Genomic DNA, 23,956 nt, shown 5'->3' on the forward strand with positions numbered 1-23,956 from the left:
CCACCAACCCCGGACTCCACTAAAGTGACCGAAAAAACTAAAGGCAAAAGTGCAGAGGGGATGGAGGGAAGAAAGATGTTAGCACAAGCCTGGGTTCCTGGCCTCAGTGAACTCTCTGGTCCGAAAGGTTGTGCTGACCAGATGGCGTCCACCACCAGACCCTTGGTGCTCAGCTCAGCACACGCAGGTTGCCCATGTGCACACATGCATACACACATGTAGCTGCTGTCCTCAGGCATGTTCACGTGCACCTGTCTACCACGCACACACTCTATTCCTGGGGCCCTCGAGCAGGAGGTGGGTCTCCTGCATGTATGGGTGTGTTCTGCTGATAAAAGCATTAAACCTCGTTGTCACCCATGCTGACTTTCAGGATGCGCCCGCAGCACGCCCGCATGCAGGGTGCAGTCTTAGTACTACTGTGGTGAGGACACAGCCTCTCATTTGAGGCCAGGTCGGGGGACTCCTCAAGAAGAGTCTCGAGGTCTCCATAGACTCCTGGGCTTCAGCTCACTTCCCCACTCTCCTGACAGATGATGGTTTGACTGCACTGACTCTGGGAAGGAAAGAGCATCCCACAGCCCCGATCCTGGACCTGAGCCGACAGGCTGGGCTGTGTGTACACTCTGTCCTCAGCATTCTGCCAGTCAACAGACAGTAAGAGGAGGAGCCAGGATGCCTGGATGCCCATGGGTGCTGTGGGTGTTGGCAGTGCTCATCACACATCATGGTGCTGTAGGTAAGGGCTGTAGTGATGGAGGTGGGCGTGATGTGATGGAGCCATGGTGGTCATGCTGATGGTGAGACTGTCGGCAGTGATGGTGATTTGTGGTGGTGGTGGTGGTGAAGGTGCTGTTGTGGTAGGGAAAGTGGAAGTGTTGGAGGTACAGGTGGTGGAGGTGGAGGTGCTAGTGGAGCCATAGTGATAGTGGACGTGTTGGTGGCAGAGGTGGTGGTGGAGGAGGCGGAGTCTCAGACTAAGTACCGGAGGCTGGCTTCGAACCTGCGTGATCGTCCTGTGTCAGCCTCCCCAGTGCAGGGATTACAAGCGTATGCCACCACGCCCAGCTACCAAAGGACGTTTTTAAATTTATTCATTTATTTGTTTTTGTGATACCTGGGATTGAACCCAGAGGCACCATACCTCAGTGCTGCATCCCAGCCCTATTTTATTTTTATTTAGAAATAAAGTCTCCTGGGCCAAGCATGGTGGCACATGCTTGTAATCCCAGCATTCGGGAGATGGAGAATGGAGGCTCACGGTTCGCAGACAGCCTGAGTTACTTAGTGAGGCCCCTTGCAACTCAGTGAGACCCTGTTTCAAAAATAAAGAATAAAGGAGCCGGGCGTGGTGGCGTACTCTTGCAATCCCAATACTTGGAAAGCTGAGACAGGAGGATTATGCAGGTTCAAAGCCAGCCTCAGCTACTTAGTGAGGCTCTCAGCAACTTAGTGAGACCCTGTTTCCAAATAAAATAGAAACCAGGTCTGGGAGTGTAGCCCAAAGGTAGAAAGCCCCTGCGTTCCACCCCCAGCACCACAACAAATAAATAAATTAATTAATTAGTTAATAAAAAACTAGGGCTGGGGTGTCACTCAGAGGTAGAATGCCCCTGGGTTCTATCCCCAGTACCACACACACACAAACAAAAGAGTCTCCCTAAGTGTAAAGGGTCTTGCTAAATTACTGAGGCTGGCTGAAGAACTGCGATCCTCCTGTCTCAGCCTCCCACATAACTGGGATCACAGGTGTGCACCACCATGCATGGCTACCAAAGGAATTTTGAAGAAAAGTTTTCTTTACAGAAAAAAAAAAAACAAAAAAACAGGTAATTAATGCTGCTAACAGCTCTGAGCTGTGGCAGGAAGGGAGGACCGCAGGGCAGTGCCACCTCATGGGCCTGTTGAAAGGCTTTCTCCATGCTCTTCCCACAGCCGCCTCAGGAGGGCACAATGTTCTTTCACCCCGCATAACAGGGGCCCAGGCTCACCATGTTCTTTCCCAGCTGTGCTGGCTCCAGCGACCTTGGCACACCGGAGCAGTGGGTATGCAGGAACTGACAAGACAGTGGCCATGGAGGGGCCCACACCTGGCGTGGCCTGGGCTCGTCCTGTGGGTGAGAACATAGGGTGCCGAGGCCTGGAGAGACCCGAACATCGTCTCCAAGGAGAGAACAGGGCAGCTCCCTTCCCTCTGCCAAGAACACGCAGCTGGTGGCACCTTGGTTCTGGAGGTAAAAAGCTCACACAGGGATCCACGAAGGCTGCCAGCTTGAGCAGGACCAGCCCAGGAGGGTGTCCCTGAGACTGACATCACAGGCATCAGTGTGGATGTCACAATGCAGACCTCAGGCACAGGTGAGGCTGCGGGCCTGCTGCAGCGTCACACATCCCAGACTTCTGGGCTCTGGTACACACATGCCTCCCGCCTCTCAGGTGAAAATACAGCCTGGAGTTTGGGGTGAAGTTGTACTCCCCAGTTCATATGTGAGTCCTAGCCCTTAGCACCCCAGAGTGTGACTTCGACTGGACAGAGGATCTTCACACAGCTGAGCTGGTTAAAGCGAAGGAATCGCTGGGCGTGGTGGCGCACGCTTGTAATCCCAGCTCTTGGGAGACTGAGACAGGAGGATCACAGTTTGCAGACAGCTTCAGCTATTTAGTGAGGCCCTTTGCAACTCAGTGAGACCCTTTTTCAAAATAAAGAATAGCCAGGTGTGGTGGCGCATGCTTGTAATCCCAGCACTTGGGAGGCTGAGACAGAAACATTGCACAGGTTTGAAGCCAGCCTCAGCTTAGTGAGGTTCTCAGCAACTTAGTGAGACCCTGTTTTCAAATAAAATACAAAATAGGTCTGGGAGTATAGCCCGGAGGTAGGCTGAGCCAAGAGGATCACAAATTGGAGGCCAGCCTAGACGACTTAGAGACCCTGTCTTAAAAAATAAAAAGAGCTGTGGTGTAGCTTAGTGGTAAGATGCCCCAGTACTGCAAAGACGGACCGGATGGATGGATGAATGGATGGAGCGAACCATATTTTCAGGGAAAACCAATTCCAATTTTACCCCCAAGGTTACTTCACAGCTTCTTTGCATGCCATCATAGGCCTGGCAATGGACTTCAGCTGCCACACTCCATGTCTAGAGATGGCGCTAGCATCTGACCCAAACATGGGCCCTCCAACAAACACTTGCTGACGGTGTGGTGGCAAGTCGTCCAGGCATCTGCACTGCCCCACGACTGTCAGATCCTCAAGCTTCCAGGAGGGGAGAGGAGGTACTGACTACTTTCCTCCCATCCCACCACTGAAAGCAAAGCAGTGCCGCTCCATACAATTCCCATAGGGATTTACTAGGTTCTACTCTCCGAGGACCCCAAGCTTTCTATCAGTGTATCCCAGATTCATTTTACAAAAGCAGCAAGACTGCTTATTCCTAACCACAGGAATGAAGCAGAGGACTGACTGGGGATGTGGACTGTCACCCAGGTTGAGAGACGCCATCTGAGTCTTTCTGAAAACCCAAGCATAGACCTAGTCTTTCCTTTCCTTTTCTTTTTTTGGTACTGGGGATGGAACTTAGGAGCATTGTACCTCTGAGCTATACCCCCAGCCCTACTGTGTGTGTGTGTGTGTGTGTGTGTGTGTGTGTGTGTGTGTGTGTGTGTGTTACTGAGGATGGAACCCAGAGGGCATTCTACCTCTGAACTACACCCCAGCCCTATTTCTTACTCTTTATTTTTATTTTTTTTTTTTTTTTTGCAGGTCTGGGGATGGAACCCAGGGGCATTTGACCTCCGAGCTATATCCCCTGCCCTATTTTTTATTCTTTATTTTGAAACTGGGTCTCACTGAGTTGCAAAGGGCCTAAGTAGCTGAGGCTGTCCACGAACCGCGATCCTCCGGTCTCAGCCTCCCAAATGCTGGGATTACAAGCGTGCGCCATCACTACTGGCTTCTTCTTCTTTATTTTGAAACAGGTTCTCACTGAGTTGCAGAGGGTCTCCCTAAGTAGCTGAGGCTGGCAGAGAACCGCAATTCTCCTGTCTCAGCCTCCCGAATGCTGGGGTGACAAGTGTGGCCACCACGCCTGGCTTCACTAATGTTTTTCAAAAAAGCACACAACATGCTGCCACCGCTTTATTACTCATTGTCTGCAAGGAATATTATATGTACAAAATTCACTTTTAAAACAATCAGGTGGGCTGGAAAATTTTCTTTCTTCGCACCATGGACTCGGGCACCACTGACGCTGGGGCCTTTTGTAGTAAATATTTATGCAGGCACTGGGCAAACCTTTAAGAGCTTTTAAGTTCTCTGCTCACCCCCAAGTCCGGCCCCTTCCCTATTATCGACATCTCAAACATGGGGAATATGCAAGCATTTAATTTTCTGGGTCCTTTTCCCAACTGCTGCACATCCACCGGTGGTGACTTGCTCACGAATTCAGAAGTTCTCCCACAGTCTTCATTGATGATTCATAGAGAAATCTGAAACACAAAGACTCAGTCAGAAAAATAGCCAAATTATCCAAGTGTACATTTTTAAGAGTAAAATCTAGAAATCGTGTGTAACCAGACAACGTAAAAACAAAGCCAAAGTAACCAGTAAGTGCACTGCTTGTGTAAAGTGGGTTGAAACCCCTTCCCCGGGGCATCCCTCAGCCTGGCACCGGGCCATCGAGCGCGCTGGTGAACACTGCTCTAAGCTGTAGGGAGAATCAGACCCCTGCACACTGAAAGCATGACACACGACTCTTCCTCCCCAGCATCCAGTCCTAAGCCTCTCTCTAGCACGAAAGAAAAAGATACATGGGAATGCCTGCCATGGCCATGTTCTGCCACCATGACAGGCCCTGCCTGTGCGACCTGAGAGCTTAAGATCCTCCTCCTCCACTACCCAGGCCAGGATGACTGAGAACACACAGGACTTTTCCTCCCAGAGTGTCGTGACTCATTCTGTCTTCAAGACTTACTACTGCACACCAGGTGGTGTGTCACTGTCTTGTAGATTTTAATACTTGCATTTGCAAGGAGCATGGCTCGTCATCAGCCCCTTCTCCTAGTCATCTAACAACTCCTTGACAGTTCCAATGCAGGCAGCTGGGTTAGAGTCTGTTAGCACCTTCCTCAAGGGTAATCTCCAAATTCCTCCTTGACACAAATATTTGTCTTTCACCCCCCAAAATATCCCAGCTAGATTTAACACTCCAAGTCTGCAGACGATCTTATCTTCTTGTGCCCAGTGCTGCCAGTGAGATGAGGATGTCTGTCTAACCTTGCCCTCTGCAAGTTCACCTCCTGTCTAAGCAGGTGAAGCACAACTGCCATTTTAAATGTTCTAGCTGTCACATTAACAGATCTGGAGAAACAGGTGAAATTCACCCTAAAATATTCAAACCAATAAGTCCAAAACTTGCCAACAGTGGTTAACACAAGGTTACTGTCTTAGCTACTGGTGTGTGGAATTTTAGTGTATTCTACAGCCCTGTGTACTTGCACTTAGGTACCACCAACACATCACACCAGCACCACCACCAGCAGTACTACACCAGTATGCATTCAGAGGTCCTTGTGATGGCCAGAACAAATTCAGAAAAATCTGAAGATTTTCTCTTTATTTCTGGAATTTAAAATTTTGTCTAGCTGGGCGTGGTGACGCATGCTTGTAATCCCCGCGGTTGGGAGGCGGAGACAGGAGGATCTCACAGGTTTGTAGCCAGCCTTGCTGGCTTAAGAGACCCTGTTCCCAAATAAAAATATAAAAATGGGTCTGGGAGTGTAGCCTGGAGGTAGAAGGGTTTCCAGGGACCCCAGTACCACCAAAATAATGATAATAATTAATAATAATAATAAATTAATTAATTACAAAAATAAAATAAAATTTTGTCTAGAGTCATTTAGATGTGTGTGCTTTGTGGTACTGGGGACTAAACACAGGGATATTCTACTGTCAACCTCTACCCTAACCGTTTTATTTTTTGTTTCTGAAACAGAGTCTCACTAGGTTGCCAAGAGTCTCACTACTTGCTGAGGCTGTCCTGGAACCTGTGATCCTCCTGCTGAGATCACAGGCATGTGCACTATGCCGTTTGTGTGTAGGTTTAAATCAATCCCGCAAGCAGGGCATGGGGGATCCCAGTACTTGGTAGACTGACAAGAGAATCATAGGTTTAGGCTAGCTTCCAGCAACTTAATGAGACCTGGCTTCAAAATAAAAAGAGTAAGGGGCATGACTCAGGCAGAATGCCCTGGGTTGAAATAAATAAATAGGAAAAGCAGAACAAAATATCCAAAAACTATACGATAGGTACAAAATGCAAAACATACGCTGGGCGTGGTGGCGCACGCTTGTAATCCCAGCATTCAGGAGGCTGAGACGAGGACTGAGGTTCGCAGGCAGCCTCAGTTACTTAGGGAGGCCCTTTGCTACTCAGTGAGACCCTGTTTCAAAATAAAAAATAAAAATAGGGCTGGGGGTGTCGCTTGGAGGTAGAATGCCGCTGGGTTCCATCCCTAGTACCACACACACACACACAAAAGGCAGAACATATACACAATAAAAATTTCAAAAGAAGAGGAAGCATTGAAGGAAAATTTGAAACAATAATTACTAAGAATTCCCCCAAATAAATATCAGACATATATCACAGACCCAGGAAAGCTCAAAGAACAATGGGCTTGAATGTGAAAAAAACCACACCTGAGCTATCATATTCAAAGTGCAGAAAATTGAGCCACGTGTGGTGGCACATGCCTGTAATCTTAGTAGCTGGTAGGCTGAAACAGAAAAAATTGTAGATTTGCAGCCAGCCCCAGCAACTTAGTGAACCCCCCCCCCCGACTTAAGGATAGCCTGTATGAAGGTATGGGGAGTAGGTCAGAGGTAGAATGCCCACAGGTTCAATTCCAGCACTGCAGCAAGTACAACAAAAGGTAGAAAAGCACAGATAAGGGAAACAGATCCTGAAGACAGGGGACACCCTATCTACTGAGTAGCAAAGGTACAAATCTCCTCAGATACTTGAATAGCAGAAAGAATGAGAAGCCAAGCCCTGAGGCCGTAAGTCAGAATCTTTTTTCTTTCATCACTATGCCCTTGATAATGAGCAAAGCCACCCTCTAGACAGGCCCTGAACAGCACATCAGGAGTGTCCCTGCGCCAGGGAGCAGTGAGAACAGCCCAGGAAGCACCAATCACTAAGACCCAAGAAGACCCTCATGACCATGCTATCGGCCAAATGTGCACCTGAGTCTGTAAGCACCACCCTGCCCCACACACCCTGTGGCCACCCACTGCTGCCATGAGAAGTCACCTGCCAGTCTGGAAACACCCATCCTCCTCAGGAGAAGGTAGCTCGGGACCAGCAGCTGGATTGGCTCAGGCAATAAGTACAGGGAAATGCCAAAATGCTGAGAAAAAAACCCTACCAACCTATGTTTCTGTGCCTTCCAAAATTACCTTAAAAAATGGAGAAATAATGACTTTGTAAACTAAAATGAAAGGAACCTGGAAAATTATATAGGTCAGAAACCTGCACCTAGACAATGGAAAGAAAGAATACCAAAAGGAGTCAAAATTATTTTTCTTATTCTTTTTTTCTTTGGTGCTACTGGGGACTGAACCAGGGGCATTCTACCACTGAGCCATGCCAGCATAGCAAAAGGCCTTTTTTATTTTTAAGTTTGAAACAGGGTTTCCACTAAGCACAGGCCACTGTCCTTGGCGCTTATTCTTAACTGACCTAATACATAAGTTTTTCTGAAATAACATCAAAAATGCATTCAGTTATGCATGCTCATGTCTGTACTGTGTGTGTGTGTCTGCACAAGTACACAAAAACTGAGGGACAGTAGCGACAGAGCCAGGAGGCGGGTCAGAGAGGCTCACCGCCTGCAGGTGGTGCTGTTGTTTAACACGGGCTTGGACTAGTTGTAAATAATGTATACTGAAAACACTAAGGCAACATTAGAGAAGTTAAGGTAAAAGGGACATGTAGTAATCGATATGGTAGAAAAGAAAGGGAAATGGAGTTATGTAAAATGCTCAATTAAGCCAGGCGTGGTGGCTCACACTTGTAATCCCAGTACTTGAGAGGCTGAGACAAGGAGGTTCAATGGCCAGCCTCGACTACTTACTGAGGCCCTCCGCAACTTCATTAAACACTGTTCAAAAATAAGAGTAAAAGAATTTAAAAAAAAAAAAAGGGCCGGGGGTGTAGCCTAGAGGCAGAATGCCCCTGAGTTCAATCCTCAGTACTGTAAAATAAAAAATAAATAAAACAAGATGCTCAATTAAAACCATAAGGCAGCTGGGCCAGTGACAAAGGATGACAAGCCTAGCACTTACAGGGCTAAGACAGGAAGATCACAGGTCCTCGGCCAGTACTCTGAAGCTTAGCCAAACACTGCTTCAAAATAAAAAAAGGGCTGGGGTGTAGTGCACAGGTAGAACCTCCACTGACTTCACTTTCTAGAACTACACACACACCAAAAAACAAACAAACAAACAAAAAAACCCAGAAAACAAGCAGACAAAAAAAAAAAAGGAAAAAGAAAACTGTAGTAATTATGGTAATACTAATCCAACTATAACCACTCTGAGCATGAGTACCTTAAATGTGCCAGTGACAAAACAGAAAGATCAATAAACTAGACCCCACTTTATGCTGTCTGCACATCTTACTGTGAAAACACAACACCAGATGAAGAGTAAAGGACAGAGACACAAACTGTGGGGTGCTGCGAGAAGAGTGAGCCAGAAGGCCAAGGAGAAACTGATGAGTCACAGTGAGGGTTCAGCACTCCTCTCAGAAATGGACAGATGCAACAACAGACAGCCTGAAGACACACTGGAACACAACACACCACCACCTGAAGATGGACAGTTAGAGCCCTTCACCCGACCACAGCAGACACAACTCCTCTATATCACCACCTGGAGATGGACAGTAAGAGTCTTCACCTGACCACAGCAGACAAAACTCCTCTACATCACCACCTGGACATGAACAGTTAGAGCCCTTCACCCGAACACAGCAGACACAACTCCTCTATATCACCACCTGGAGATGGACAGTAAGGGTCTTCACCTGACCACAGCAGACAAAACTCCTCTACATCACCACCTGGACATGGACAGTGAGAGCTCTTCACCCCACCACAGCAGACTCAACTCCTCTACATCACCACCTGGAGATGGACAGTAAGGGTCTTCACCTGACCACAGCAGACACAACTCCTCTACATCACCACCTGGAGATAGAGAGTTAGAGCTCTTCACCTGACCATAGCAGGTACAACTCCTCTCAGCCTCCCATGCAACATTCACCAAGACTGAACCATTAGGATACACAGAACACACTTCAACATATTAAAATAGAACTTATTCAGCACCTGCAATGACTACAGTAAATTTAAAATCAGTATCAGAAATACAGCTGGAAGCTTTCCAAACTATGTGGAGATTAAACAGCACACTACTATGTGACAGAGGCTACACACAACACAAATTCCAAGAGAAATTTAAAAATATTTCAAATTAAATGATAATGACAGGACAAGTTAGTAAGGATTTGTGGGACCAAGAAAGGCAATGCCTAATGGGATGTTTGCAACTTCAATGCATGTATCAGAGAAGAAAATCCACAATGGTTCACCAAGTTCCACCTTGGAAAGCAGGGAAATGAGAGCAAATTAAAGCTAAAATCTGTAGAAAAAAGGAATAATAATAAGTGAGCACAAATCAATGTAGGTAAGAACAGAAAGTCAACAGATCTGTTAGCCTGGTTTTTAAAAAAGACAAGATATAAGTTTAGAAATGAAAGAGCTAGCTGGGTGTGGTGGACATGCTTGTAATCCCAGTACTTGGGAGGCTGAGATAGGAGGATCGCAATTTCCTGGCCAGCCTCAGCAACCTAGTAGACCCTCTACAACTTAGTGAGACCCTGTTTCAAAATAAAGAATAAAAAGTAGGGCTGGGGGTGTGGCTCAGGGATAGAATGCTCCTGGGTTCCATCCCTAGTTCTGGAAAAAAAAAAGAAATTAATGAGAGACGACATCACTACCGATCCTACAAACACAGAAAGAATGATTATGAATAACTCTATGCGCACCAACTTCATTACCTTGATGACAGAATAAACCAATTCCCTAAAACATACAATCTGAACAGGTCTGGAAAGAACAATCTGAAAAGAAACTGAATCAATAATTAGTAAGGATATTAATCAGAAACCACCAAGCAGAGACGGATCTATAGGTGAATTCTACCAAATGTTTGAGGAAATTATACCTATTCTCTACAATTTCTAACAGAGGATAGAAGCACAGAGAATATTCCTTAATGCATTATATGAGCCCATTACCCCAATATAAAAAACAAACATGTTATAAAAAAGAAAACTACAAAGCCGGGTGTGGTGGCGTACGCTTGTAATCCCAGCATTCAGGAGGCTGAGACCGGAGGATTGTGGTTTGCAGACAGCCTCAGCTACTTAGTGAGGCCCTCTGCAACCTACTGAGACTCTGTTTCAAAATAAAGAATAAAAAAATAGGGCTGGGGGTGTAGCTCAGAGGTAGAATGCCCCTGGGTTCCATACCCAGTACTGCAAAAATAAATAAAAAGACTAAAGAAAAAAAAAATAGGGCCGGGGATGTAGCTCGGAGGTACAATGCCCTTCGGTTCCATCCCCAGAACTGCAAAATAGAACAACAACAACAAAAAACAACAAACAACAACAAAAAAAAACACCACAGACCAATATCTCTTATGAACATAGATACAAAGTTCCTCTATAAAACATTACCAAAATGCATGAAATGTAGAAATGCAGAAAAAGAATTAGACACCCATGACCAAGTTCATTCACAGTACTCAAGGCAAGCAGGTGTTTGTGCTCAGGAAGCCTACGGTTTCAAGGTACAGCACGCTGCAAAGACAGTGTCTGTTGGAAAAGCATGTGAACACCCTTCCTTTCCCAGAGCAGAACTTTGCAGATGTCAGTAAATAAATTAAGCAAATGATTCTATCCTTACACCCCCAGGATCTAACCACCTGAATATAAATAGCAGAAAGTAAAGTGCAGCCAACCCTAGACACACCCAGCCTTCAGGCAGCCACGCCAGCTCATCTCACACCTTACCTTTCAATGCTGTCCTCCTCCAAAGTGATCTCCATGAAGGTCTTCAGCTTCCTGTGAACGGTGGCTGCAGCCTCCTTCACTTCTGAACTTTGGTGTTTACCTAGGGTGTATTGGAGAGAAGCAGTCTCAACATTACCACACATAGACAGAATACTCTATTAGTGCATGCAGTCGACCTCCACCCTTCCCTTGCAGTTAGCCTGCTGAGGAGTGGGACCTCCACAGCAAGGCTGCCACAGCAGCTGTGAGTGGAGTGCACAGGGACCTCATCCAAGCCCTTCCATGGAGAGATCCAGCCACACGTCAAACAGAAATGACAGACAGCCTATCTCAGAGCCGTTCACCTGTGGTGGAAGTGTCACGAGCACGTATCACTCGAGCTCAAACCTCACATCTGTCCTGAGGAATACCCAGAATTCCATGAACCACAACCAACTCAAGGGAGTCCCTCAGAGGAGCTCGTAGGCACTCCTTGTCTGGGAACCTCTACCGGTCTGTGCATTTAACCTGTGGAGGAGGCCCTTGGAGAAGTCTTTTCTATGCCCAATCTGGGTTCAACAAGTTAAAAAGTATTACAGAATGGGTTTCCCTAAACCAGAAAAAATGCCCAAAAATCTAGAACAACTAACCTTTTGACAACTTATATAATATCTTGAAAGTTTCAGATTCTGAATCATTTTAAAATTTGAATTTTCAGATCAGGGATTCTCAACCAGAATAGTCTATGCAAATATACCAAAGTATAAAACACTCCAAATTCTGAAAGACTTCTGGTCCCATGTACTTGGGAATAAGGGTACTCCCACCTGTATTATAATCTACAGATATATCACATATTCAGGCTCATGGGGAGAATACACTCAATAGAAACAATCTCTACCTACAGCATATTAATTTTTTTTTGTGTGTGTGTGTGTGTGTGAGAGAGAGAGAGAGAGAGAGAGAGAGAGAGAGAGAGAGAGAGAGAGAGATAGATAGATAGATAGATATGGATGGATGGATGGATACTGGGGATTGAACTCAGGGGCATTCTATGTTCTACCTCTGAGCTACATCTCACTTCAGCCCTATTTTATTTTTTATTTTGAAATAGGGTCTCGCTAAGTATCACAAGATGGCTTCAAACCTGTGATGTTCCTATTTCAGCCTCCCAAGTACTAGGATTATAGGTATGTACCACAGTGCCCAGCTCAACATATTAATTTTTTTTTTTTTTTCGGGTCTGGGGATGGAACCCAGGGGCATTCTACCTCTGAGCCACACCCCCAACCCTATTTCTTATTCTTTATTTTGAAACTGGTCTCACTGAGTTGCAGAGGACCTCACTAAGTAGCTGAGGCTGTCCGCAAACCGCGATTCTCCAGGTCTCAAGCCTCCCGAATGCTGGGATTACAAGCGTGCGCCACCACGCCCGGCTTCAACATATTAAACTTGAAAATAATTTCAACACCAGTAAAGCTGAGCCAACACCAGAGAAACTTAAAAACAGTCAACCTGCAAGGGCATCACTGGATTTTACACTAAGGTAGATATCTTAGAGGCATTATCCATTATTTTTCCAGTACTATTTCAAGTGATTGGGATATTCAAAAGAAGTGTAACATCAAAATACCCATCGCTAACAAAAATAAATTCATTTTTCTTTTAGACCAGGTCTTGCTATGTTGCACAGGCTGGTCTTAAGCTTCTGGTTGTGAGTGATCCTACGACACCAGCCTCTCAAGCACCTGGAACCACAGGCCCGTGCCACCATGCCCAGCCAGTAAATCAACAGAAATTCAATTCTGAGGCATAGACAGGAATGTTTAAGTGTACCCAACAGTGAAAAGTGGATAGGAACTTCACTGCAGAAAAGTAAACAAGCTCATGCAAAGGCAGGCTTGGCCTGGCTAAGAAGAGGAAGCCCAGGTGGGTGACACTGTTCAGAGAGCGCCAGGAAGCAGAGGAAAGGTAGTGTGAAGCCTGCCTGGCGGGAAAGGTCAGCACAGGAACAGAGTTCTCCAGTACCCTTAACAGCAGGTTGAGGTGTCCCAGCAACAGTCCAGATGAAGGGAAAAAAATGTAGATACTAACCTTTGTTAATAACCAAAATAATATGCAGAACTGCTGTCAGACACACAATGTCTTCAATATCACCAGAAGTCACACACACCTTTAGCTCCTCCAGAAATGACCTGTAAAATTGACATCTGAAGTGACCATCCAGCATATGCCTCATACTCCTAGAAACACAGCATTGGCAGGGGCCATCAACAGTCACATCGCCATTCTCAGGTAACTGGGGAAACAGACTAAACTCTATGCTTTTGAGCATGCTAAGTCATGCAGGTGAACATTAAAACCAGATGACTTTTCTAGAAAGAGAACGGGAATACTGTGTCAAGTTTAAGAAAAAGAAACTACTCTGTATATTCCCAATGCACACAAAAAAGGTGTACTATGTCGTTAAAAGATAACTCATAGCCGGGTGTGGTGGTGCATACTTAGAATCCCACTACTTGGAAGGATGAAACAGGAGGATCACAGGTTCACAACCAGTCTCAGCTACTTAGTAAGCCCCTCCCCAACTTAGTGAGACCCTGTTTCAAAATAAAGAATAAAAACAGGGCTAGGGGTATAGCTTGGAGGTGGAATGCCCCTGGGTTCCACCCCCAGTACTTGGGGGGGGGGGGGAGGAGACCATTCATAGATCATTCATAGTTACCAGAGATGGTGCTTTTGAATTTTCCCAGAATACACCTGCTATAAAGTTCCACAGGTATTCAATATCCGCTATACAATGCAGTGAGCTACAACACACCCTAGTTTTATGAACTCAAACCAGATGACATGTGGTCAGAGGGAAATGAGGCACAGCTATGTGTTGAACAAAATCTACACTGATGTTTAATCTAAGAAAATGTAAAACTACATTGCAAGAAGTAGTTTACTAAACAGTTACATTTTCTCCCCTACTACCTGAATTTCAGTTATGGTGACCATAACTAGAGATTATTTAGGCGAATATACTTTATAGTTCATTTTTTTTTTTATTTTTTTGGTGGTACTGGGGTTCCTGGAAGCCCTTCTACCTCCAGGCTACACTCCCAGACCTATTTTTACATTTTTATTTGGAAACAGGGTCTCCTAAGACAGCGCGCACGGCTGGCTTCGAACCTGCGCGATCCTCCTGTCTCTGCCTCCCAAGTGCGGGGATTACAAGCGTGCGCCACCACGCCCGGCTATAGTTCATTTTTTTGTATGAAGTTTAATGTAAATATTTTCAAACACTGAAATGAAAAACAATTCTATGGAACATTTTTCTCACAGAAAGAAAAGATGTGACTTTGAAAATTGAGAGTAAAAGAAAATAGAGTAAAAAGTACTGAGAGCACTTACAGTAGGATAAGTTTGAAAAAGAGCAGACGATTACCTGACCACATTTGAAGACTTGATTATTATTCCCATTAAACACCTTGAAAATGGTGGAAGGTCAGAAAGACACTCTGGTGGAGTTAACTCTTCTATATCAGAAACCTAAGAAAAAATTTCAAATCAGTAAGTATAAACTGAGTTTGGGCTAATTACTTGTTTTACATTGTTCTGGGCTTTCTTCTACACTGGAGAAAACTTTCCAAAAACTCAAAACAATGACTTTTATTAACTGTGAAAATGTCTACTATAATTGCTTTTTATTGTTTGCTACTGGGGATTGAACCCAGGGGCATTCTACTTCTGAGCTATACCCCCAGCCCTATTTTATTTTTATTTTGAAACAAGGTCTCACTAGGCTGATGAGTCTCACTACTTGCTGAGGCTGTCCTCGAACCTCGTGTCTCAGCCTCCCAAGTACTAGGATTACAAGCGTGTGTCACCACACCCAGCTCTACTATAGTTATAAACTGTTATTCTGCATAGTGGAGTCTTACTCAGTGAGAGAAACAGAGAAGACAGACCTCATCACTGAGTAGGTCCTTCATCAGGTGCTCTTTCTGTGACATCATCTTGCCACCTAACTCTCTAGGTTGAACTTCAGTCTCCACATGCTGACCTGGCCTGGGCCGCGCTCTGGCAGGCTGTGCAGTGCCTGGCAGGGTGTGAAGCAACACCCCAGGCTTCTGCCCACGCAGAACAAAGCGAGCCCTGCTGCCCAGTCAGGTGACTGGTCCAGGTCCTTAGAGGCCCACGTGGACCACACTGTTCACTACCAGCTGTGACTGGTGATGGTTTTCTTCTAAGAAAGCTTCTGGGAAAGTGACCTGGAACTCCCACCCCCGTGGAGGCCTAGGCCTTTTTCTACCTACTGTCACTAGGTAGGAATAAGCCCATCTCACACTGTATCTCTCCTCCACTGCCTTTTGACTCATTTTTGGCTACCCTGGTGAAATCAAGCATAAGATATCACCTTTTTTTTTGGCAGTCCCAGAGATTGAACCCAGGCGCATTCTACCTTGAAGCTATATCCCCAGCCCTATTTTGTATCCTTTATTTTGAAACAGGGTCTCACTTAGTTGCTGAGGGCCTCACTAAATAGCCAGAGCTGGCCATGAATCTGTGATTCTCCTGTCTCAGCCTCCCAAGTGCTGGGATTACAAGTGTGCACCATCACGCCCTGCTGCAAGGCAGCACTGCTAATAAGCCTCTCCATATTCCTCTGCTGGATTTAAAGTCAATCAGCAATATATATGAAAGAGCACCATTTATCATTAAAATGCTTTACATCTTAAAGTAAGTATTATAAATAAATTTCTAACACAGACCCCCTCAGCATATCTCCCACACTAGGCACATGATTCTAGACTCCCTAACTACTAAGTGATCACGTACAGCTGCTAGGACAGCATGCTACTCACTAAAGGTTATGTCTGAAAACCGCAAACGTGCTGGGAGCAGAAACTTCCCGGGCAATCAAGAGAGACACACAGCTCTACGATGCATACACTCACCTTTCTCAGTCGGTGGCTGATCTCAACCACGGGCGCAGCAATCAGAGTCGAAAGCATACCCTGGTGGACGGGGGTGTCCTTGTGCCAGTGCTGCACGCTGGTTATAAATTCATGAAGAGGGCTCTGCACAGAATAAAGGAGCTACAAGAAAACACAGGTCATTCGGGAGAGCCGAAAATCATGGTGTAAACGAAGTGACTAACATCTTGTGAGTGTGTGTGTGTGATGTTGGGACTGAACCCTGGGTATTCAACCTCCAAGCTACACCCTCCAGCCCTATTTTTTATTCTTTATTTTGAAACAGGGTCTCATTAAGTTGTAGAGGGCCTCAACTGAGGCTGAGGCTGGTCACAAACCTGCAATTCTCCTTTCTAAGCCTCCCAAGTACTGGGGTTACAAGCGTTCGCCACCACACCTGACAAAAAATGACTTTAAAATGGGCATTCCCGCTGCCGTACCTATGATTCGGGGACTTATCAAGCTTATCGGTACCCACTAACTTCCTCTTTGTGGCTGACTCTTAGGCACCATGGCTAAAAGAGGACAAACATGACCAAAGCCCATTAGGAATCACCATATTGACATTCCTCCACCAAGGGCAAACAAAAATCAAAGTATCAATAATAAGAAGGGAAAGAGGAAAGGGAGGAATGAAGAAAGGAAGGGGAGGAGAGGGAAAGTGAAGGAAGGTATATTGATGGCATTGAAATAAGACATCAACTCTAAGCCAATGTGTTCTGAATGACACTACTCAACTCAAAGATTTGATGGGCCGGGCGCGGTGGCGCACGCTTGTGATCCCAGCATTCGGGAGGCTGAGACCAGAGGATGGCGGTTCACTAACAGCCTCAGCTACTTGGTGAGGCCCTCTGCAACTTAGTGAGACCCTGTTTCAAAATCAAGAATAAAAAATTGGACTGGGGGTGTAGCTCAGAGGTCGAATGCCCTAGGTTTCATCCCCAGACCTACACACAAAAAGAAGGGTTGATGGAAAAGTTAAAAGTTTTGGCATAAATTATTTATATAAACTGATCAAAGGCACTTAAAACAACCCACCAAAATATAAACACTGCAAATGAATTCACATAAAAACTTGACTAGGAAAAATATGTCCAACAACCTTCATTATATCCATTAGTTAAGAACAGAATAAAACTCAAAGTTTTTAATATTTCAAAAATAGACTCATTTAAACATTTAAAAAATCTTTATTAAAATTACCAGAAAATATCAAAATACTAAAAAAAATAGTATTACTCTGATAAAATAGAAATACTAGAAAAAAATACCTTCCTGATACTAATATGAATCTGTTTAGGAATTAACATTTCATTATTTTAAGGAGTAAAACAAATCTGGCATATGGGTTTTTATATGAATTGGTTTCTCAATAATCTTAAATCACATCAGTCACTGGAAATTTCTCCTGGGCAAGTCTCGACTGCTCTACAAATAAAAATTAGCATCTTCAAAAGTGTATTTTGTCTGACCCAGCAGTAGTGGCACACTCCTGTAATTCTAATATTTGGGAGACTAAAATAAGAGAATCATAAGTTGGCAGGTCGAGGCCAGTACTGTAACTTAGCCAGACCCTGATCCAAAAGAAGACTGTTTCAAAATAAAGAGTAAAAGCTGTGTGTGGAGGTGTACACTTGTAATCCCAGTACTGGGGAGCTAAGACAGGAGGATTATAGATTTGAAGCCAGCCTCAACAATACAAGGCCCACTGCAACACAGTGAGACTCTGTTTCAAAATAAACTATCAAAAAGGACTGGGGGTGTAGCTCAGAGGTAGAATGTCCTTGGGTTCAATCCCTAGTACCACAAAAAATAATAAATAAATAAAAATGAAAGGTAAAATAGGTTTGAACAAAAAATAAAATACAGCCATTCTGTCTGGACAATCCAGAAGGCAACTTTGTGTGTGTGTGTGTGTGTGTGTGTGTGTGTGATTGGGGATGGAACCCAGGGGCATTCTACCTCTGAGCGATAGCCCCAGTCCTATTTTTTATTCTTTATTTTGAAACAGGGTCTCACTGAGTTGTGAAGGGCCTAAGTAGCTGAGGCTGGCCACAAACTGCAATTCTCCTGTCTCTAGAGACAACCTCTACACACACACAAAGAGGTTATGGCAATTAGTTCTGTTTGAAGATGGTCCAGACCTTGGCCCCGAGGCTGCGTGCCTCCAGCCCACCACAGAGAGGCTGTTTCTGAGTATGCCACAGCAAACAGAGGACAGCCTACCTGAAGGGGCAGGATCTAACAATGGCCCATGCCCTTCCAGAGGCACAAGCAATGGCCAGGTGTGCAGGCATACAGCCGCAATCCTACACCGCCCAGGCTGGAAGCACCTAGAAACACTTCACCCAGTGACCCTGCCCAGAACGCCGCAATACCCGCAGGCCTTCTTCCGGTTGTCTCCTAAAACTCCGTGCAATACACTCCAACATTTTCTGAAATACTTTCTGGACCGTGTCAAAGAGCGTTCTGATTTCATCTGAATCTCTCTTCTGAATCAAGGAGCTTTCTGTCACTTCTTTTAGAATGGTAAGAAGTAATGAAACGTAAAAAAATTCCTTCACTAGAAAAAAGGGGAAGAGGAGAGGGTCAGTTAGCAAACACGTGAATCAGCTTACAGGGGGTCAGTTAGCAAACACACGAATCAGCCTAACTCCTCACATTTACATACACAATGGTAGTTAAGAGCTTGTCTGTAATGAGCCAGCACCAAAACCAAGTTGGCCAGGTTAAATTCTAACAGAGAGAAAACATAAAATCTTTGCTCTGTCAAGTCAGAACCAAGACACTCAGCAGCAGTCATAATGCATATGACACCGTCACTAATGAGACCTCTGCCCATGTGTGGACATAGCAACTCAGCAGTGGCACTCCTGGACGGCTGAAAAACTCACATATGATTGCAGTCAACAACCAAGTGTGTAAGTGTGAGCAGGAGGCCCTGAGATCTCTCAAAATGACATGATCGCCCCACAGGCTGGCTATCAAACTGCTATCACTTGCTGTAGCTTATCTACTGTCCTTTTCTTCCAGCTCACCTCTTTTCCTGTATTGGATTAATTTGGTAAGAGCGGGTGTGGTGATGCACACCTGTAATCCTGGTACTTGGGAGGGAGGCTGAGACAGAAGGATCACAGGTTGGAAGCCAGTGTGCAGTAACTTATTGAGACCTTGTGTCAAATCAAAAAAATAAAAAGAGGGCTGGGGCTGGAGGTATAGCTCAGAGGTAGAATGCCTCTGGCTCCAATCCCTAGTAACACACACACACACACACACACACACACACACACACACACACGTAAAATCTCCATAAATAACCCTAATGATACTATTCACCTTTGAGATCTTAAAATTTTTATCTGTCCTTCAAATTAATTTTCTTGGTAACTAGCTACAAAAGCAGTGCCCTGTCCCCTGGCAAGCTTCCCGAAAGCATCGACATTGTGCCACTGACACTGGTTAGCACTCAGCTATGTGCATGAGACAGGGTGCTAACAAATGCCTTCTTAAACTAAAACACACCGTACAATAAAGCACAGAGACCATGCTCCTCGTGAAGAGATGTTCATTAGGTGATGAGGAGGGCTTTCACAGGAAACAGGCCTGGAGACAGAGAGAGCTCCTCACGCTATGAACAGATTCCAAGATGTGGGAAGCTGTTAGAGATGGAGGCACTAACTTCAGCCCACACCCACCTGCTGCTGTGACGTAAGACAGACTGGCAGTTTCAGTTGCCATCTCTGTGCACTCTAGCTTACCCTGCGGCTCTGCCAGAATCAATAAGCATTTTCTAAGTCTCTAAAACCACAATAACATCTTTCAAGGAACATCGCTCTTGTTATTCAAAAGAGCATAAAGACACTCTCCTCGCACATGCTCCTCACCAGGAAACCCCCATCAGGGCAGGTGAAGAGGGGCACGGAGCTCTTTAAACCTGTGCACTGTAGATAAAACCTAACCAACAGGCTCTCCTCTACGGCCATCCGCGGGGCAGAGTCTCTGAATACTGATGAAACTCTGTAAAGCTAGAAATTTTAGTTGAAAGTTATTCCATTCTGTCCTCTGCCAAATATGTAACAGATACTGGTTAGGTCACACGGTGGCCTGACTCCACGCCAGGTGCACAGTGGCATCACATGGAAGGCACCCATGGGGAGGTGTCGGTGCTGTGGACTCTGTCTCTCAATGGCAGATGGGCTCACAGGACATTGCTAAGCAGGGGGGTCATCAGTTTGAAACTACAAGTCTTGGCTCCTATAGCTTTTCCCAGCATGTTAATCTTTTAGACCGCCAAAGTGCCTGAAATGAGCAAACAGCCTGCGGGTGCAGCAGGAGCAGCGTTCAGAGCCAGCCTGGCAAGCCTGGGCTTTCTGAGCTGGCCCCACAGTGTGTGCTAGTGGCCTTCGTCTCCAGGATGCAGCAGCCCCAGACTGCCTTGAGCTTAGCACAAGACAAATCCTTCATGTACTATAATCTACATTTCTTAGGACTTTAACATACCTTTTTAAATTGTGCTGGTACTTTCTACTAGGAAAGTCTTTTTCTACCAGCCCTGGTATTTTTAGTGCATGATTTTGCAAAATGCACAGATTTTGAAATCCATATACTGTGCTACAGTGTGAACACTCGCATATCTGGAAACCTGGATTCTTAAATCTGGGCTACACAATGACTACCCAGCCGGACTCTGGACAAATCCCTTCTGGTACACATTCAGCACATAGAAAACCATCCTTGAATGTAACTAATACACACATAAATAACTTCTGAAGTTAAAACTGCTTCTTTATTAGGACTTTTTTAAGACAGGCGAAAAGTTCAACAAACAGTGGATTCTGGTCCATCTGGCTGAACTGCCAACTAGGACCCAAGACTCATTTGTGACAGCTACAGGAGAATGGCCACACAGTACCCCAGCTGGACCAGTCACAGATCAAGCCAGTAGTTGGGGACCTTATTTTGGAGGAACAGATGTCATTATATAAAGAAGCTGGCCAGTTGCAGATCTAAAATTCTAGTGGGCTCCTTAGAAAAGTGAATTATTTATTTATTTAACTATTTATTTGTTTGTTTGTTTGTTTGTTTAGTAGTACTGGGGGTAGAACCCAGGGGCTTTTCTACCTCTGGGTTACACTCCCATACCTATTTTAAACTTTAATTGGTAATAGGGTCTCACTAAGTTGCTGAGAGCCTCACTAAGTAGCTGAGGCTGGCTTCGAATCTGTGCGATCCTCCTGTCTCAGCCTCCCAAGCGCTAGGATTACAAGTGTGCACCACCACACCCAGCAAAAAGTTAATTTTATAAATACTCAAAGTAGACTCAGTCCTTAGGGAAAAATAATTCCTAAATGATGTTTAAAAAATAAATGTTTTTGTTTCAATCATTAAACATATGCAGAAAACTCAGTTTTCATAATAAAAAGTTTAAACAAAGGAAAAACTAGACTATGAAACAATATTGGTTATACTCAATATTTAGTCTTTAACCTTGGAAATCTTAAACAAATGCTGTATAGTCTTGCTTGTAATCAAAGACCAACTTTCCAGGCTTGGTGGCGCATACTTATAATCCCAGTACTTGGGAGGCTGAGACAGGAGGATCACAGGTTCAAGGACAGCCTCAGCTACATAGTGAGACCCTCCACAACTCAGTGAGACACTGTTTCAAAATAAAGAATAAACACCTGGCATGGTGACGCATGCTTGTAATCCTCATGCTTGGGAGGCGGAGACAGGAGGATCGCGCAGGTTCGAAGCCAGCCGCGCTTGCTTAAGAGATCCTGTTTCCAAATAAAAAAGTATAAAAATAGGTCTGGGAGTATAGCCCGAAGTAGAAGAGTTTCCAGGAACCCCCATACCATAAAAATAAATAAATAAATAAATAAAAGAATAAAAGATAGGGCTGGGTGTAACTCAGAGATAAAATACTCCTGGGTTCAATCTCCAGAACCCCCCCCCCCAAAAAAAAGATGAATTGGAGGACATGGACCAGTGTCCCAAGTCCAGTTGCACCAAAGTACCACCCCCAGCAGCAGCACAGGAGGAGTCAAGACCCCTCTCAAGTGTGCCAGGAAGACGGCTAACCACAGTACAAGATGACAAGTATATTTACCACTAAGCGACTGATGTACCAAATCCAACTTGCTGCAGGATGTCATTGCCAGTCTCTTCTGGCCAGCTTTTGATCTTATGAAGTATAAATCCCAAACACTGATACTTCCAGAGATCTCAGTAACTAGAACGTGTCGTGAAAATCACCTAAAAACAATCTACACCACAGAGGTAGGGCCCAGTTAAGAGTGAGGGATTCAAGGTCAGGAGGCGGTGGGGTCACAGCTTAGCAGTCCTCTTCCTGACCAGAGACTGGGCAGAAGGTGGAGAAGACCTGGCACTACCCCAGTAGAGTGCCCGCTTGGGCCACGTTGCTGCACTCCTTTCTATCATTTTCTGGCAACCGAGACCCGGACCCTGCTGACTCAGACAGCGTGTTTTCATGAAGCATGCAGCAGGCGACACACCTGATGCCATGTGATCAGGTGCCATGAGCTACCCCTCCTTGGTCCTGGAGCATTACCTAACAACTCTCACACACCCAAACACAGAGCAGCACAAGGCCAAACAGAGCCAGTAAGGGCAATTCTGTGCGACCCAACACAGAAGCCAGGATGAGGAGAGGGAGAAACAGACCCAAGACACTCAGAAGAAACTGAGTAGTCATGTCTGACACCAAAACACCTCTGAACGTCTTAGGTACATCAACCAATAAACCCTCTTTTGGTATATGCTAGCTGGCATTACTTATCTGTCACCTGAAACCCACAAAGTGAAGGAGGGAGGGCAGGAAGGGGAAGGGCTTGCTATACTGCTACGAACAGTCCTTTAACGGATGATGCATATACTGTGCCTGTTTGCATGATTCCAAGACTCCGCTGTAGAAGCTGAACCTGGAATTTGGGATCTCCAAGGCCAACCATGATGACATCCTTACACACAGTCAGGTAGGTCTGTAAGAGACAGATGAGGCTTATCAGCAAAGGACATTTAATAAAGAACAAGTAGGTTTGACAAAGCTCCTCCTATGTGATGTACTAGATCTCTCATAAGCAGACATTTACAAAGATGTTTCTAAACAGACTTCTATAAGGATACATTGACACTACACCTGGGGCTCATTTTTATTTACACAAGAAATCTAGAGATCTATTTTATGTAATTCCACCAACCTACACAAACATCTATCACATGTGATGTGCAAATAACATAAAATTATGCAGCATATACTTCATGGAAAGATATTTAAATGCCATTGTAAGTATTTATTTATTTATTTATTTATTTATTTATTTATTTATTTATTTATTTATTTATTTATGGTACTAGGGATGGGACTCAGAAGCATTCTACCTCCAAGCTACACCCCCGGTCCTATGTTTTTAGTCTTTATATTTTTTGAAACAGGGTCTCACTGCATTGCCAAGGGCCTCGCTAAGAAGCCGAGGCTGTCCATGAACTGCGATCCTCCAGTCTCCGCCTCCCAAAATGATGAGATTATAAACGTGCGCCATCACGCCCGGCTCATTCTAAGTATTTAAAAGGACACGCCAGGTATAGTGGCGCACACTTGTAATCCCTGCGCTTGGGAGGCAGAGACAGGAGGATCGCGCAGGATCGAAGCTAGCCGTGCTGGCTTAAGAGACCCTGTTTCCAAGTAAAAAAGTATAAAATAGGTCTGGGAGTGTAGCCCGGAGGAAGAAGGGTTTCCAGGAACCCCAGTACCACCAAAAAAATAAAAAATTAAAAAAATTAAAAATTAAAAGGACCAATACCAAGGTCTAAAATTTATACTTCAGAAGAGAAAATGCAATTGTGCACACA

The 23,956-nt window shown here is 45.0% G+C and overlaps 1 protein-coding gene across 1 annotated transcript in view; it reads right to left on the bottom strand.

The window, feature by feature from the left end:
• Positions 1-4,433: 4,433 nt before the first annotated feature.
• The window catches only part of NCAPG2 (non-SMC condensin II complex subunit G2), a gene marked incomplete at both ends in the record, with an annotated part of 76,896 nt that continues 57,373 nt past the window's right edge, over positions 4,434-23,956 (bottom strand). Inside the window, 7 exons of the mRNA XM_080701983.1 lie at positions 4,434-4,485; positions 11,139-11,238; positions 13,212-13,312; positions 14,551-14,654; positions 16,064-16,204; positions 18,460-18,644; positions 22,986-23,085. Of these exons, the coding sequence (XP_080558109.1) occupies positions 4,434-4,485; positions 11,139-11,238; positions 13,212-13,312; positions 14,551-14,654; positions 16,064-16,204; positions 18,460-18,644; positions 22,986-23,085 (783 nt within the window). The remainder of the gene's footprint in view (positions 4,486-11,138; positions 11,239-13,211; positions 13,313-14,550; positions 14,655-16,063; positions 16,205-18,459; positions 18,645-22,985; positions 23,086-23,956) is intronic.

Source organism: Muscardinus avellanarius (assembly GCF_963383645.1).
Source record: "Muscardinus avellanarius genome assembly, chromosome: 9".
Taxonomy (NCBI): Eukaryota; Metazoa; Chordata; class Mammalia; order Rodentia; family Gliridae; genus Muscardinus; species Muscardinus avellanarius.